Consider the following 18,873-nt stretch of genomic DNA (forward strand, 5'->3'; position numbering starts at 1 on the left):
TTATTGTACTCGTCCATTTCGTATCTTGCCTCGTGTTTTTTTTTTTTTTTTTTCTGTTTTTCATGTGATCATGTTCTCTCACTTCCATTACAAGTCTCCATGGAGCAAGCAACTCGGAGGCAGGGAATGAAATTTACTTTCTTTTTTTTTCTTTTGTTCTTGCGTGCAATGCACTTTACTCTCTAAACGATCACGTAAAGATGAATATAAAGATATCAAGTGAGAATTTGCTTCTTCTTCTTTTTTTTTTAAATCTCTATGGGACTTGGACCTGGTTTGAGCTGGAATCCCGAATTACCTTAATGTTCAAATGTTCTTCCACATGTAATGGAACCCGGAATAATGTGTACTGAAGGGGACACACTAGCTACTAGACCATCGGGGAGGGCGCTGAATCTTTTAGACACCTATGTTGTCTTTATATGGAGTATACAAAGTGGATCATTTATCTTGATACACCCTTGTAATTTTTTAGCTAATAGATACAAAACGCTGAAATTTCGTACCATGGAAATCTTCAATTCCATGAGATTACAATATTGCCAACTCAAAGTTGTATTTTTTTCAAATGACACTACGTCTGGTTATTACATATTTATTTCAGATCTATATATAAAATGAAACGGAAACACCAGCCAGTCAGAACCGTGTATTTGTTCCTACTTCCAGGAATATTACTCTCCCGAGCTAGTCCTGAATATGACAGTGTCCCCATACCGATAATTGAATGCTACAAAATATCAGTGTTTTTTGTCTATTAGTTTAAAAGTTAGAAGAGCATATCAAGTTAAATGGTCATATTATTATACTGCAATAGGTCTATATTTTTGTATTGCATGGTATCATCAGTCAAACAGCTAAATTTTGCAGCTAGACATGCCACCTGGTAGTATAGATCAGTAGTTCTCAATCCTTTGGAGCCTAGCGTCCCCTTGGATGAATGCTATTGTCATGAGCGCCCCCTCCTTTATATTAACGCGATCTACCCATGCACAAGGTTGAACATAAAACTTGGACGTAGCAATCTAAAAAACAGAGAAAGATTTGAGTTCTTAAAACCAGCTTGAAGAATATATATCTATAGTGAAAGGAAAAGTTGTTTCTATAATTTATCTTACATTAGCCATCTTTCGTTTTACAATTTCCTCACATCCCTTCCATCAAACGCCTCTTAAATAGTCGATCGCCCAATCGCCCCACTTTGAAAACGTGAACGTTTCGCCACGTTATGAACTACTGGTATAGATAGTCTCTCAGGAACAAGAGAGAGCTGCTGCACTAAGTAGAGACAATAAAGCTACATTTCGAACTTTTCAATCAGCTCCGAAAAGCCAAAACCTATAAGAAGTCGAGTACTAGACCTGAAGGTAAAAGGAAATAGTATTTGGATAACGATTCGGATTTCAGCTGCGATGATAGTCCTGCCATAGCTCTCATTGACTCTGAAGAAAGAGGAGTGGATTAGGTATCAAGTGTAAGACTTCTTAAATATTATGGTCTCCAGTTATTTTTTGGTGGAACGTTCAAATATGCTTGACTTGCGAAAATAGAATAAGGTTTTCAATTTCTTTCAAATGTTATTATGTAGTTTATCAGTGAGAGATACGCTGTTATATGTCAATGTATTTCTACTAATTATAAACATAAGCATCATTACCGAATACTATATAGAAAATTGCATTTTAGTTTTAAACTGCCATGATTCTCATTTGCGAGTGGCGTTAATACTTTTATTCAAATAGCTCCACTCAATTTCAGATGTTTAATTTGAAGTGTAAATCGAATAGTGATGTACCACAAGTAATTTGTAATCTAGCACAACTATAATCCAAAGAAAGGGAGAGTTTAACCATTATAATATTATTACATCTGAAGTGTAAATACGGCGAAATGATGTGCCAAAAAATTTACTTAGAACTTGAAACTATTCATTCAATCCTCTCTACCAGTTACAGAAAATGTCTTTTTTCTACTAGTGGTTTCTCGCGCGTTTAAAACCTGAACTCAATTCCAGTTGGTTAAAAAAAAAATGTTACTTGACACACTCATGATTTACATTGACTCAGATCAATTTTGCATAGTTATAATGTGGATCCAGTATTTCGTGTAGCTTTCATTTTAAAATGATATTCCGGTGAGCGAATGTTAATTTTGATCTGTGGATAAATGTTTGGTTGTAGGAGAATTAGGGACAGCTTTTATGAGCTTGGATCGATCAGGCATAGCAAATGGACTAGGGAAGTTTGTCGGGTGTAGAGCTAAAAATGTAACCGCAGTTTTCAAGGTTCTTATTTTTCCTTAATCGAATTTCGTGGTGGGCAATTTGTCAGAGAGTTATTTTAAGTTTTTAAATCAAGCTACTAGCCAGGGATATAAGATGTATATGTATAAACAAACGGCTACTCAATTTATCTGTTTCTCTTCAGTGTATTGGTTCTGTCCCGTAAATTTGCTCATTACAAAGTTAGTTTTGGAATATATGTTTCACGGCAGGGTATTGAACGTTACTCACAAAAAAAAGGTTATAAATATTAATTTTCTCCTTTGTTCATATGCAGCTTACGTTTTCTATAGTTTCAATACGAGGGGATATCAAAACGTTCGTTCACCTAGAAGAAATTCACTCTAGATAACTCTGACGTCATGATGATATTAATACTTCTTTGCGTAGTCATCGTGTGTAGTGACACGTTTTTATCAGCGATTCTTCACTTTCCGTAAGCCCGTTTCGTAAAGTCTGCAATTTGGATTTGAAATTACAGTTCAACCGCAGAAATGAAGTTATCCTTACTGTCAAAGTAGTGTCTAAATGGATGCTTAATTTCTAGGAAGAGAGAGAAGCCACTTGGTACTAGGTCTGGTGAGTATTTGGGTGAGGCAATATTTCATATCCTAATTCCACTGTGGGGGAGGCGGTGGCTCAGTGGTGGAGCGTTCACCTCCGGTGCCTGGGGTCCCTGGTTTGATCCCGCTCGCGCCGTGTGGACTGTGGTGGACAAACACCGTGCTTTTGGGTTTTATTGGGGTTCTCCTGTTTCCTCCCAGTATCTTCATTCCATCATTTCATTCATTTTTCATCATCACCGTCTCCTTTAGCCTAACCGGCATAACCATGGGACACAAAACTCAAAAGATTTCATTTCCTAATTCCACTGCCTTCATCATGGATACATGGGCAGAATGAGCTGGTCCATTGTCTCCCAACAGTAACACCTCTTTTGTGACCAATCTACGACGTTTTTCCTTTAGTAACTCTCGTAACTTAATCCGGAGACGGAATAATGGTAGCAGTATTAGTTTGCCCGTGTGGTAGGTAATCTGGCATGATGACCCCTTCACAGTCCCAGAAAAAGGAAAGCGGCAGATTGGTACATTCTTGCCTTTTTATATGAGTGGGGGATTAGGGATGTTCCCATTATTTGCTCATATCCTTTGTTTCTGGGGCGTTAAGATAAAAATCCAACTTTCACCCACTGTCACTAGTCTTCCGAAAAAATCTTCATCCACCTCTCAGCGATGCAACATTTCTCTTGCAGCATCATGTCGATTTCTCTTCTCTGACTGAAAGATATAAGCAGTCGTGACACTCATTGTGCTGACAGTTTCTGAAGATGCAGCTGGTTGTGAATAATATTCCAAACAGACCCATAATTCTTACCTGTTGCACACATGATTCTTTCAATGGTTATCCTCCTGTTTTCCATTATGATGTAAACTTTCTTCGTCAAGGCGGCATCATCAGTGAAAGATGGTCTTCCAGATGTAGAGGCGTCCGCGGTGGTCATGTATCCACTTTGGGATTGCCGTTTGCACTTGAATACCATCTCGTAGAATGGCCTTTCATCCCCATAGACTTCTTTCATCTCTTCGTAGATCTACTTTGCTGATTTCCCCTAAAAACGGAGGAACTTAATGACGCTCCGTGCCTCAAGCTTGTCAATAATCGCACCTTCAGTGCTTTACCTGAAAAAAAAATAATAATAATAATAATAATAAAATAACGTGTAAGGGAAATCTTCAAAGTGAAATAAGAATGCATGAAGCAGTAACAGAGAATATAGATTTTGTTAATTTTGTAGGAAGATCCTTTTTAAGTTCCTAACCTGTAATGGTATGGATTGATTATTATTATTACTGTGAAATACACATATAGAGTATGAAAATATTATGAATAACTAAGTCCCTTTCCAGGTAAATCTCCAAAGAAAGCATTATAATAGAGGAAATACATGACTTACGTCAGATATAATTTCTTCATTTTCATGAGATACTTTATGATTTACTATATCAGACAGAATAGGTAGGGGAAACGAAGCCTCTCAGGAGAGCTTGTCCGCACCGTTAGTAAGGCAGGCATCAACTGTTCGGTACGTGCAAGATATTCTGCCCGTTTTTGGCGTGCAGACAGAAGTGCAAACAACAAAACTGTAGCTCATGTCGAATTGTGCGTAGTCACCAGCGCAATCGATGACATTTTGCCATCTTTCTGGTAGGAGATGAATCCAATCCCGATAAAAATCTGAAGGTACGGATTCGAAGAACTGTTGTAGGTAGTTTCCACAACGTCCATATCATCGATGATTTTCCAAGCGAAGTAGTTCTACAATGCACGAAACAGGCGATAGCGTTCTAGTGCCAAATCAGGAGAATAGACCTTCCAACCAAAGTCCGTTTTACATATGATGATAGCGATGTATGGCCCGGAGTTACCATGATTAATGATGATCTCTTGCGATCTTTGAGGCCTTCACAGTTCACACTTCGTCGCAGTGCTGCTTGGAGGGTGTCCATCCGCTTATGGTAGAGGGTGGTATTAATGGTGTGATCAGGATCGTGACGCCCTAGTGAATTATTCCTTTGACATCCCACCATACACTCAAGCTTCTTCGAGTGAAAGTCTGGTTTGAACGTCAATGGCAGTGATTAAGAAAGGCGACACATTGCTGGGTCGCTTCAAGTTAAAGTGAACAGCGCATATAGGATCAATATTGGAAAATTATAACGATTATCATCATTGTAAAGATACCGTACTTTTAGTCTAAGCGCAACTGTTCCGCAATAAATTAATATAAGAAATTATCACTATGGTTATACGTGGTAGTAATATTAGGGATGCTCATCACTCCTTTGGTCCATTACGCACTTCTTTAAATTCTTTTGATATCCCTCTCACAGATTTTTAAGGAGTGGTTTGCCAAAACTCTCTCTCTCTCTCTCTCTCTCTCTCTATATATATATATATATATATATATATATATATATATATATATATATATATATATATATATATATATATATATATATATATATATATAGATAGAGATATAGATAGATAGATATACCGTACTACCGTACCGTAAGCGTGGGGAAAAGTTGACGCCTAAATCTTAGTCAATATTTTTCGCACTTTTACACATTATCCTTTTATTTCCTTAATCCTCATACACACGCGCTAAATTTTAGGACTTAAACGCACGCGCGGGGTGTTTTACACCCCATCTGTCATATTTCTATTACACAATTTATTGTATGTATTTGGGATGTTAGATTAAAATTATGTAAAATTGACCTTTTCTACGAGATGTAACCATTTGTATCGGTAGATTTTTAATTTTATCGCCATTTTTAAAGACAATATTTTTACCCTGTTTTATGTTTTACTTTTTATACGTTGCTATAAAATATTTTTAATGTATGTGTTTAAAGTTTTGGTGAGTGTTTCTAGTGTTTGTATGTGTTAACAGGATGAATATATTAAACAATCCCGTGAGTTTTTTTCATATGTTCATTTGAAACATTTTTCAGAAAAATAGCATTAAACATTCATTACTTACAAAAATTCAACACAACATGTACTTGAACTTTCACCACTAAATGAATATAAATATGACATAGTTATTTCAATATTATCTAAAATAGAATAATATCATATTGGATGAAAATAGAATTTTTTCTAATTGTATTACACATTTACTGTCATTTCCCCCACGCATCAAGTGAAAGAGCAAAGTTTTAATCAGGGCACACTCTTTACAATACACAAGGCTGTACTTCCTGCACATCAACTTGTTGCAATCGCAGCATGAAGATTGAGTTTTTCCGTCCTTTGACGCGGGCATATTTCACACCATCCACAAGTTCTCTTTTCTTTCTCCTTTTTGGGTTTATCTTCGAGAGTAGTGATGCGCTTGACTGCTGCTTTCATATGAAGGAGCAGGGAATACAGTGATGCCTAGATGCAGTATGGGTCCTGCATAGCTGCAAACCCAGTAGCTTCTGGCTACTTAGTTTTGCAATTCAATGTTTTTTTTTTTTTTTTTTTTTTTTTTTTTTGAAAATTGTAAGAGTATTTATCCCTGCAACGTTTATCGTACCAAATACTACTGTAAGTGGCCAACGCTCACACTCTCTTGAGACAGTATGTGTTCCGCAGAGCGTGTCAATATCAATACCCCCTATATGTAAATTATAATCAGTTTTCATAACAGGATTTTCCCTCTTACCTGTATCTATATCAATTTTGTTGTCATTGAGCATTGTTCATACCAGAATATCTCTTCCGGGCTTGGAAGCATAAGAAATGATAGTCATATCCTTAGGAAAGGCGAACAGGATTGAATATTTCCTTCCTTTTCCCTTCTGCTGTAGTTCCTGCGGATCGTACCCGTACAAGTTAGTACTCTTGTTCGCACTCGTTCAGTATTTGTGTCATGTCCACTTTCATGTGAATCATTATCAGCGTCACTAGAATCGTTATGAATCAGTTGTTCATCACTCTAAACAGAATCAGAGAGGTTCCTTATTCTCTCTTCCTCTTGCGCAAAACTGTCCATTTTGTGTTCTCTCCCTTACGGTGAATTTATTTTAAAAGTTTACCAGAATAATATTGGCCTATATAACTAAATATGTATATTAAACACACGTTTTTTAGAAAACATAGGTTGGAAACTTGGCAAAAAAAAAAAAAAAAAAAAAATACACAAATATACGCGCGGGGTGGATTTCACCCCAGCCAAAGTTTTGTGATCCATACACCATGACCGCTTAATCTCGGCGTCTACCTCTGTCGTCGACACGCCCCTGACCGCGGCAGTTTGTCCGTGTGGATGCGGTTTTACCGGAAGCGAGGTACTCATGATACATCCTTGACACAGTTGCCTTTGAATATTCTTGTCCCACAGCCACTTACGAAATCGAGCCACCCAGTCGTCTGGCCCGTACGATTTGACCACGAGCAAGTGCACTTAGGTCTTTGTCTTGCCCATCACACATTGCACTGACACGGATACCAAGAGAGGAAGTACACAGCAGCAGTATCCCCGATGGCAGAACTTTCTTTGCCTTTCTGCGATGAACTTTTGCAAGTCAAAAATTTTCTGCAGGAATTTTGCAAAAATTTTCTGCAGGAATTTGCAAAAATTTTCTACAGGAATTCTGAAAAAAAAAAAAAAAAATTCTGCAGAAGAAACACATGTGATTGTTAAAAAATACGCTTTACGCGACGTAAAAAACAGTTCAAACTATATTTATGCGAGTCGTCCGTGCATTAAAGACATCTACACATAGCAGGCATGTTTTTATATTTTTCTGTTGGCTATATTTTTTTTCCTCAGACAATTTTTCTGCACAGGTGCTGCAAATTTTTTGCGATCACATCGCAGATCGCGGCATGTTCTGCAATGAGGGCAGTACCCTTGCGATACATTTCATTCACATGCACTGGTGAAGCCTCTGCAGGGCGGTTTCTGCAACTGTCCTACTTCTCTAATTCAAGTGGTGATCAGTGTATATGGCACCGTAAAAAGCCTTGCGATGATAAATGAACTTAAACAAAAGTTCTAGATATACCAGTGTACTTTGAGACTTACATTTCTCGATGGTGTTTTGTAGTTGAATGTACACAGTTTTCGTTAACTTCCTTCTCAAAGAAGCTGTTTTTGGTTACAGCGTCATTACCACTTCCTACATCTGCTTCCTACATCTTCAATTAAAATAGTGCTATTACCGCTTTCCGGATCCTGGCTTTTTGGGCTATTTTTAGACTTTGTCAAGCAGCTACTGTATCGTCACTATTTATCCTAGGATCATGGTTCATACCTCATTCTCTTCAGAATAGAGCTGGCTTTCAAATGATACCATTTGCATGCTCATACCATATACCAGAAGCGGGAAAAAAATGTCAAAGTGAAAGTTTCGGAGGGAAATTTTTTTGTCGAATTTTGCCCCCCCCCTGGACCCCCTTGTGTGAACATAGCCATCTAAAAAAAATCTGATAAATAGTACTTGGTATACTGAATGTGTGTGCCAAATTTCAAGTTTCTATCTTGAATAGTAAGGGAGGGAGAAATTTTATCAAAATTTCCCACAATGCCCCAAATTACCACAAAACACTATGATCTCAGGGAAAAAATCCTGAGACATCCCTAATTACCCTAGGGTCATGTGTCGCCCATATTCTCTTCTGAATAGAACTGCCTTTCAGGCGGTACCATTCACATGTCTTCATCATGTATCTAAGGCGGGAAATTGCAGAAAAAAAAGGATTTTTTGGTCTAAATTTCCCTTTTTTCAACTTTTACCCCTCTGGACCCCCTGTTTTAACGTAGAAATCTGAAAAAAAAATCTGTTAAATACTACTCGGTGGACTGAATGTTTGTGCACAATTTCAATCTTCTAGGTGCAAAAATAAGTCCGCCAGAAAAAAATTCAGAAATTTCCCCATGTTACCCTATACAGAAGTATATTTTTGAAAAAATCCCTGAGACGTCCCCTTTTACCCTAGGACAATGATTCGACCGTCATTCGCTTCAGAATGGAACTGCCTTTCAGACGGTATGACTCACGTGTCTCCATCATGTATGTGAGGCGGGAAAATGACGAAAAACGGGATTTTGGGGGTAAAAAATCCCTTTTTTCAACCCTTTGCCCCTCTGGTTCCCTCCCTGTTTTAGCACTGACATCGGAAGAAAAAATCTGGTAAATACTACTCGGTGGACTGAATGTTTGTGCAAAATTTCAATCTTCTACCTGGAAAAATAAGCCCGCCAAAAAATATTGAACATAGGCTTAGTAAATGAGAAAATAAATTTTTGACTTATGACGTCATCACCTCCTATGTCTGGACGCAGGAAGATCTGAAACCATACGTAATGTCTTCTACCAGGCCTCTGGACTTAAAAACCGGACGAAAAAGCTCAAATAGAAGAGAAATAACGCAATGTACCATGAAAAATGCGTATGGTACAAATTGTACCATAGGATCCCCAAAGGGTTACCACACCCTGTGCATCACTCTGCCCACAAAATGATGTACAATCTAGCTCTATTCTTTTGCACCCACAATTTTTTCCGCAGTTCGCGTGGCAGTTGCATGCTATAAACTTTAACAAATCTTCTGGAGTAGATTATTCAAATGTTGTTACAGGAAGAAAGCAATCACCACAAATTCTCCAGCCTCATTCAGTTGGCCATCTCTTGACTTTTCGCTGAACTTGATAGAACGTATTGAGAGTATGTTGATTTACAGCAGCTGTTGTTGGATATAGTACTGCTAAGTTGGAAGTGCCACTAATATTTCTTTGGATACAATCTTTTTGTACATCTATCTTGTATCCAATCTTGTACAATTCAGATTTTCTTTCCCTACACATTTATATAACGCTAAGAACATTTTTTCCCCAGCAGCTGCCACATCATCAGCAGATGATGTTGGGTTGTTGAAAATATCAATTTCTCGACGCAGTTAATTTTTTCCCAGTATTTTGTACGCAGCATTCTTCCCTTACTGTGTGGAACAGAAGTTTATCACAACCAGTGAAGGCATGCAGAAATAAAATGTAGTTCACCATATCTCCCAATGCTCTCTGAAGTTTGGTACTGCTGTGTATCTTATGTGGTGGCTTCCAGTCAGGAATAAACATGTAAATTTCAACTGTTACGAGTGCTACTATCAGAACCAAAATGTATGAATCTTTCCCACTATTACTGACGAGCCAGATTTTGCAAGATTTGTTGTGATTGACACAACTAATTTGTCTGCATCACCACATGATTGATGTAAGGTTCAACTAGATTTGTCGAGATATTTCGTGAGAAGTCATATCAATTTGGATTTGTTGTTCTTTGTGTTAGAACGAAATTCCTGTTGAGATAAACGAACGACGTGGATGTTTTCCTCAACGATTACACGTATGCATGGTTTCTTAGTTCATGTCCAGTGTTTTATATCCTTTACGCCAGGTCCACCATCATAACTATCAAACACAATACATTATTTACCATAGTGTTTTGTGATAAACCTCACACATTGCTCATACAATTAGCCGCAAAAATTAGGGAAAACCAACAGCTAGAGTTTTGGGACTGTTTTAGTATAATATCAATACATATAACATATTTATACAGGTTTAATCTTTTTTGTTAAAAAAAATCTTAAGTTTGATCGATTTTTGTCGTAATTGTACTGAACTACATCTATTTATTCAAAAAGGCGAACAACCTGCGACTGGATCCTTCCTGCAGGATAACATCAGTAAAACATACTTCAATAGATTTCATCTTTTTAAAACGTTTATCTGAAACACTAATTCCAATTGACACGTAACCCTACATAGAGAAGGATAGTGCGAAAGTCTACTTTCAGGGCTCTTGCGCACCCCTGCCGACGCCACTGTTTATGAATTATTTATTAAACTAGCCGGACTTCCAAACTTGTTGATACTTACCGGAAATTGCAATGAAAAGCCGTCTCAGATCACTAAATATCTTTTTCCTCATGTTCAATGATTCATTCATATGTTTTTACAGAAATTGTGCTTAGTCCGATGACAATTAAAGCTTCCTTACGCATCTCTGACATTGTATATAGTGACAATATATACATCGTTTTAAATCTTATGAAATTTACAACTTTTATTCGAGCACATTTTATATATATATATATATATATATATATATATATATATATATATATATATATATATATATATATATATATATATATATATATATTTCTACTCTGTTAAGTTGTATGAGGCAATGAAAAGAATATGTCCCCTAATACAGATCCCAATTTTTAATTAAAGTTATGCAAAAATGGTTACTTGTAGAAAAGTGATAACTTGTTACATTGCCTATAATATTAGAAGTATAATAAAGGAAGAATGATCCTTCTACGTTAATTAGTTTAGAAGTTATGTGACATAAACTAGGTGCATGTGAGAAATCCAAGATGGCAGACTATTCAAAATGGCGGAAAATCCGCAACTGAATTTTTTGGGATTTTCTAGAGGTTAATGAGGAAGAGATCACGAACAAATTCCAGAAGGTTTCATCTTTTTATTCTAAATGTCTAGGTTTGGCTCGTTTTTCATGTAATTTGACTGGACTGTGTCCCCCGTCGGAAGGTGCAGGAGAAAATTTCTTGACGACTTAGGGTTACGAAGTTATAGAGCTCACTGGAAACCCCTTCTTACAGAGAAGATCGTAAAAAAAGACTGTCTTTCTGTGTTAAAAAAAAAAAAAACTTAATGACTGGAAAAAGTGTTGTAGACTGATAAAGTCACGTTTTTTTTTTTCAGTGGCACTGGTTGCCAGCGAATATATCGTCCTCCTGGTGCTGATCCCATCCTTCCTCAGTACACCTGTCCATCTGTAAAACACCCTGCCAGTATCATGGTCTGGGGTTCCTTTAGTTATGGTGAGTAGGAGAGTTAGTTATTCTCCTTAGAAACCAGACCATGAATTAGTTGGTTTATTTTGAGCTATTAAACTATGTATTGGAATTGTCCTTTGCAAAAAGTAGAGCGTCTTATTTTGTGCAAGATGGATCTCCTTGTCATACAGCCAAAAGTGTGGTATCTTGGCTTAAAGATGCTTGTGTCCCATTTTTGAAGATTGGCCAGGGCAAAGTCCAGACTTAAATCCCATAGAAAACCTACGGTCTATCATAAAGAGATGTTTACAGGGTATGGACATCTCTATATTGCCTCTGCTGGAAGCTGCCATCAGACAGGTTTGGGACAATTTGCCACTTGTTACCCTCCAAAATCTCGGCTTGAGTGTTCCACAACGACTGAAAGCATGCAAGAAGAAGAAAGGAGGTTCATCAAAGCACTAAGTATCCGGTAAATGTTCTAACTTTTATTTTGTGGTGTGTTCGGCGTCTTTTTATATGTTGTTCTAGCTTTCACTTGTGTCGCGTCAATACTTTCAGCGCGAACTGTATGTTTAGCCTGTTCGTGTGTGCATCCGTCCGGAAGACACACACACACACACACACACACACACACACAAAAAAAAAAAAAAAAAAAACTCAATAGCAACTTGATGGATCACAACCAAATTTGGTAAGGATGTAGAGAGTTAAAAATTAGGAATAGAGTTCGTTTTCGAAGCCGAAGTTCAAACTGAAAGTGGTGGAAATAAACCATTTTCGATTTTAACGTTGATCACTATGGATCACTATGGAAAATTGTAATAGATAGCGACAAGTGGTTTACTTCAATCGATTAGGCGTCCCAAGGATACATTTCGTACATATCTTACTTCACTACTAAAACAGCAAGTGGTAGAAATCCACTACAACTTCCGGTTTCAAAACCGAAGTAGAACAAAAACAATGAGAGAGAGCGAGATGCGATATTTTGGAATCGATTTAGAGTTCTTTGAATAGGTATAATCTCTTTTAACCCAATTTCAATCCAGAAGTGGTCAGAAGTAATCACTTCTGGTTTTAACGCTGACAGCTATAGAATAAAAACCATAATAGTTTTCTGTAAAGTATTAAGCATGTATTTCATCTTCACTCAAATTTCTGTGCTTAAAGTGGAAGTAGTAAAAACTATTACCACTTATGGTTTCGATGTTGAGAAAGTATCGCCATACAAACCGAACTCCTTAGTTTGTTAATTACTCAAAGACTCTGAGCTTATCAATAACCCCTCCCCTGCTGAGTGCCGACTTCATTAAATCATTTTGTTTTAGTATGAAACTAATTTCGCACTTAATTTAGTATGTAACAAATTTAAGTGCATAACTACTTTTTCATCCTTCCAAAAATTTATGATGCAGTTTATACCACGATTCCCACCTTTCCCAAAAGTTCTGTTCGAGAAAATGTTTGAATTTGCGTGCTGTGTTTACACTGTATCCCATAGGATATTAAGTATTATATTAAGGATATTTAAGGATAATAAAAATTACTCATAAAATCATAATTTTTGTGGAGTTCTTAAATTCAAAGCATAGTTCGATAGCTGTTAGGTATTATGTTGTAAAGAATTTCTAGTTTTGACCTTCCCTATTGATAACGTCGTTAGTCGATAACAACAGCTTTTTTTTTTTTTTTTTATTGTATTGGCGATTTTCCCAATTTGGCATGCTACAAGTAGCAGAGAAGCGATAATGTGATCACATGCATTGATACGCTTCGAAGTCTCCTTCTTTTGATGATGTTCACTTCGTTATTTGTTGCTGCACAGTAAAATGATGCTGTAAGAGCAGAGAGAGAGAGAGAGAGAGAGCATGTCAGAGAAACATTGTTGTAGGTTATTCCTTTGTCGAGCAAGCCATTGAAGAAATAGAGAAAAAAAGAGCAGCGTGCACTTCGTTTGTGTGAGATAATATGATACATCATGTACGCAGAATATTTCCGTCTAATGCAGTTTTGCAAGGTGATATTAAGCGCATAGAGAAATAAGTGAAATATATATCTTGGGGAGGGAAAATGAAAGACGATTATAAGTAGCATCATTTTAGGAGAAAAAAATATGGAAATGTGAAAGTCACCAATATCGGAATAAATGTTTATCCTTGGAATGAAAAAGTCTAGGAATTTGATATGCAAAAGTGCACGAACAATTAATTTCACAAGTTATATTTTGTTGGCAACTACAGCAACTAAGAATTCTTTCCGCTATATAGACTGTTTGTTGTTTTTGTGTTAGGGGAGACAGAGTCAGGAAAGTAAAAGTATCTGTTTTAATTAAAGGTCCATCCTACTACAGGAATCGTTCTGTTTTAACATATTAATTTATTTTTTTAAAACCTAATTTGTTTCAATGAAAATTTGTCGTGAAAATTTAAACATTTGCCTTCCTTTTAACCTTGGGCCGCGGTGGCTCAGTGGTAGAGCGTTCACCTCTGGGCCATGGGGAAGGGGGTTCAAACCCTGCTCCCGCCAAGTGAACTTTGTGGTGGACAGTCACCGTGTACGTGGGTTTCGTCGGGGTTCTCCCGTTTCCTCCCACTTTATTCATTCCACCATTTCATTCCTTTCTCATAATCACCGTCCCCTTTAGCCTAACCGGCATAACCGTAGGACGTAAAACTCAAAAATTTCAGTTCACTTTTTCCTTTTAACCTTGAAGTATGCAGATGATTTTTAGTTGAAGAAACACGTAGGTGCAATGATGTGCATTATACTTTTCAAGCCGTGGTATGAATATCTTAATTTGTGGAACTATATGAATCTAAAATAATAATTGAAACATCCGTTTCGAGAAGGAAATGCATATTTCCAAAACGACAATTGGCGAGAATCCAAATAATAAAAGCTGTAATAATAATAATAATAATAATAATAATAATAATAATAATAATAATAATAATAATAATAATAAATTACATGCTTACTCTATTAGTGTTGATTATTGTAGCTTGTACCAATCACCGTTTGAGTTCTTTTTCGTTTTTGAAGGCAATAAATGAGTTAATAATTATATATAAAGTTTGAAGAATTACGAAAATTTACTTCACGAAATATTTTCATTTTGTTACTTCCTTGAGATTGGTGGCGTACAATCTGCTATAGAATCGGAACCTCGTAAATGTTTCTGAATACGTATGGAGACTTTCCACAGATGTACTTAACAAAAACGTTGTTCATTCTATGCACTTCGAAGGCATATTCAGAAGAAACTATAGAAATGGGTATCCAATTTTGCAGGGGTTTATAAATTAAAATTGAGATTTCTGTTGTACGTTTGAATTGTGTAGTTGCTCCTTTACTAATCTCATAACTTTAAGTCCAGCATTCGAATGCTGCTTCGGATCATAATGGTCGGTTTGTACACTCCTTGATCGCAGTTATAAAGGTCATCATCTTTTTCTCTCTCGGTAACGTGTCGATGGTCGTTGTAAAGATTCGATATGAAAGAGGCGATAGGCACCAAGAAGTAGGCCTACTGTTTTCGAAAAAAGAAATTACTTTGATAATCGCAATGGTCATGGTGAGTAATAGGAAATCCATTTGTAGCTGTAATTCACCCGATCTTGAATTCAGTTTTCGCTGGAAGTCTCAATCTGTCTACGGAGCATATAAAAATTTGCGTTTCAGTTTACAATGTTAAACATAGCAGTTATAATTGGTCTTAGCATATTTTACGTTGCTTTACGCTTCGCAAATTCTGCGAAGTCTTGTATGGAATAAGCTCCAATGAACGAATACTTGAACTTCTTTCTGCGCTAGTGAATTACACTCTTTAATGTATTGGGTACATTTTGCAACTAAATAACACATGGTAGTTAACGTTATTTAATCACATGCCCATAGAATGTTATTTATTTATTTATTTTAAGAAAACTTATTTAATTGATAATTTTTAGAATAATGTTAGATGCTATAACTACTCACAAGGAGCGGTAGCATTGATGTAGTGTATGATGCGTGATTCACAGATGAAATGCCATAAAGTATGTTTCGCAAGAGCTGAAGTTTGAATTATGGATTTATCCATGTTACTTGTCGTTCGAATATGAGAAAGAATGCGGATAGAAGTAAGTTTGAATGTAACACATATTATGTTTGAAACACGAATGATGGTCGTATCATTATAAAATTACCTTCCATGCTGTAATACGTTTTCTTTAAAATGTGAAACACACTATCCTTACATGGAAGTAAAGAAAGGAACAAATTGAATTGTGATAAATAAAACATGTAGGTATAGTTTTAAAGCTTCAGTTTATGTCACTTACAAATTCGAGTTTATGTCACTTGCAAATTCGAGGCACTCTTCACATCGATCAAAAAATAACTTATTTCTTTTATTATTATTATTATTATTATTATTATTATTATTATTATTATTATTATTATTATTATTATTATTATTATTATTATTATACATTTCTTTGAGTTTATGTTATTGTAATCACCGGAGTAATATTGCAATGAATTTCGAATAGGGTACACATACAATTGTTCGTGAGCTGCTACTATACATCGTTCACAATACTTTCTCTTTCTTGACATTTGAGACATGTAAACTTACATTGGCAAAATTTTTACTTTAATATTACGTGCATAACTTCTTACGTAGTAGTAATTTCCCAGCAGATATAAAGCAAGTTGTTTTACAAAATCAGTACTTAGTCTTTTCAGTCTTCATTTTCGCATAAGGAACTGCTTTTTATCGGTAACAATATTGAACACGAAATAGATATTGGTGCCTTAGAAACAAAATACAAAACAAATAAATAAATACAAAGAAAAGAAAAATAAAAGAAAGAGAGAAAGAATGAAAAAAAGTGCATTGCGTTTCATAGTTGTGAACCTACGGTAGACTTCCAAACTATGGAATTCAGTATTAAGAGTGATCTATAATTTCCGGATTCAGTAGAAGGATAGTGAGAGATGAAACTTGATGAAGTATAAAGGTAACCAAGAAAGTTCTGTCGCTTTTTGTGGAGGTCTGTGTTCAGTTCGTCCTCACACTGAGAGTTGAATGCGAATGGAGACAAAGCGAAGAACAGTTGTCAGTGTGGGTATATTCAACATACTACCTGATTGTGACAGTTCAGTTACATCGTGAACTTGCGTAAGGACAGAGAGAACATGGGACCTCCACAGAGCGTCATAAGAGCGTGTACGCTGTACGAGTTCAAACTAGGGTCAAGCGCTGCTGCAGCGGAGCGGAAGATATGCCAGGCTTTTGGTTAAGGACGGTGACGAAACACTCGAAGACGTACCACATGCCGGAAGATCAACACATGCACAAAATGAAGATCTTCAGACAGCAATTGGGCAGACATGTGAGGAACTGGGACTACAATTTAGTATGAGTGGAGAAACCATTCGGCAGCACCTTTATCAACTTGGAAAACACTACAAGTTGGATCGATGGGTCCCACATGATCTGACTCCGGGTCAGAAAGCAACGCGTCCAGACACCTATGTTTCTTTGCTGTCTTATCTGAAGAAGGAGCCATTTCTGGACAGGGTGTTGACATTTGATGAGAAGTGGGTCCTGTACGAAGCTCTACAGCGCCGTCATTATTGGTTAGCATCCCATGAACCGGTTCCAAAGCAGCCGAAACTGGCACTGCACCAGAAGATGATCCTCCTGTGTATTTGGTGGACTGCTCGTGGCATCGTACATCGGGAACTGCAGGCAACTGGTCAGATCAACAAGGCAACTGTATACTGTCAGCAGTTGAGTCGTGTTCAAGAAAAACTCAAAACTCTGTAGCTAGCACTTCCGAATCGCAAAAGGGCCCTCATGTTAAAGAATAACGCTAAGCCCTACGTGGCTAGATGACCCAGAACACCATTCTGCGCCTTGGATGGAAAACACTATTGCATACACCATACTCCCAGACATTGCACCGTCCGATTATGGCCTGTTCCGTTCCTTGGACAACCACCTTAGAATACGCCAGTTCAGATTCCTAGTAGAGGTGTAAAGTGCACTTGATATCTTCTTCACTTCAAGGCCCACCACGTTCTACCGCGATCGTATCCATGGCCTTCCACAACGTTGGCAGAAAGTCGTCGATGCTGATTGAAACTATTTTTGATCTTCCAGGTACGTCTTAGGTGACATCTTGATGTTCGAAGGTGGTAGGTGGAAAAACGACAGAACTTTCTTGGTTATCTTTATAGTAGTAAATTTATACCGCTTCTAGTCTCAATAGAAAGTTACAGAAGAAAATGCATAGTTTTTTTTTTCATAACACGATGAATCGATTAAAAAAAAGCTTATCATTATCTGGTGTTTGTTGTATGACTAATATTTGATACCACTTCCAATTTTAGTAAAGTAATACTGGTGGCGATGTTAACTTCCCTTGAGAGACTGAATTGATTTCACAAAGTAGCTTCTTGATATCTCGTACTGTTTTTGTTCTATGGCTATCAACGTTGAAACCGAAGACAGTTGACTACTACCACTTTGCTTCAATATTGTGTTAATAGAGGAGATTGAATGTATTCTTGGGACATTAAATTTGATTTTAGAAACTCTTTTCTCGATATCTATTACTGTTTTTGTTCTGTGAAGATCAAAATTGAAACCGGGACTACTAGGAAATTTCTACAACTTGGAGTTTTAGTAGAATGTTATGGGTGGAGATAGTATCCTGTCTGGAGAAGTTGAATTGATTCCGAAAAACAGCTTGACGCTGTTTATTGTAATTTTTGTTCTTCGGCGATCAACGTTGAAACCGAAAACGGTTGATTTATACCACTTCCGGTTTCAATAAACTGCGGTTTAAAAAAAACTCTATATCTCTTAAGGTTTTCTCTATGAAAATCAATAGTGAAAGTGAAAATATTAGTAAAGTTAAACCACTTCCAGCTTGGATAGAGTGTTATAGGTATATGTGCTTTCTTACGACGCTTAAGTCGATTGTAGACAACTGCTTGTCGCTATTTGTTATAATTTTTGTTCCATAATGATCAACGTTGAAACCGGAAATGATTTATACCACTTCCGGTTTGTGTAGAGGGTTAATGTAAGACATGGTACGAATTCTTGGAACGCTCAGTCGATTGCAAAGAAACCGCTTTCCTATATCTCTTATCGTTTTTACTTTGATACCTTTAGCCAGCCAGACGGACAGACATATCCGTTCTACAAGACTTCCGATACT

At 36.8% G+C, this 18,873-nt stretch overlaps 1 protein-coding gene and 1 long non-coding RNA gene across 3 annotated transcripts in view; one reads left to right on the top strand and one right to left on the bottom strand.

Annotated features, from left to right (window-relative positions):
- The window catches only part of LOC145669236 (uncharacterized), a 65,832-nt gene extending 61,877 nt beyond the window's left edge, over positions 1 to 3,955 (bottom strand). Inside the window, exon 1 of the long non-coding RNA XR_014128172.1 lies at positions 3,659 to 3,955. This is a non-coding gene — a long non-coding RNA (uncharacterized LOC145669236). The remainder of the gene's footprint in view (positions 1 to 3,658) is intronic.
- The window catches only part of Adar (Adenosine deaminase acting on RNA), a 402,559-nt gene that overhangs the window by 87,279 nt on the left and 296,407 nt on the right, over positions 1 to 18,873 (top strand). Inside the window, exon 2 of one of the 2 annotated variants that reach the window (XM_081736087.1) lies at positions 11,580 to 11,698. The exons of the other annotated variant lie outside the window; for it this stretch is intronic. Within the exon in view, the coding sequence (XP_081592213.1) occupies positions 11,674 to 11,698 (25 nt within the window). The 5' untranslated portion in view covers positions 11,580 to 11,673. The remainder of the gene's footprint in view (positions 1 to 11,579; positions 11,699 to 18,873) is intronic. 2 annotated transcript variants of the gene reach the window in all.

Source organism: Thermobia domestica, chromosome 13, assembly GCF_964235325.1.
Source record: "Thermobia domestica chromosome 13, izTheDome1.hap1.1, whole genome shotgun sequence".
Taxonomy (NCBI): Eukaryota; Metazoa; Arthropoda; class Insecta; order Zygentoma; family Lepismatidae; genus Thermobia; species Thermobia domestica.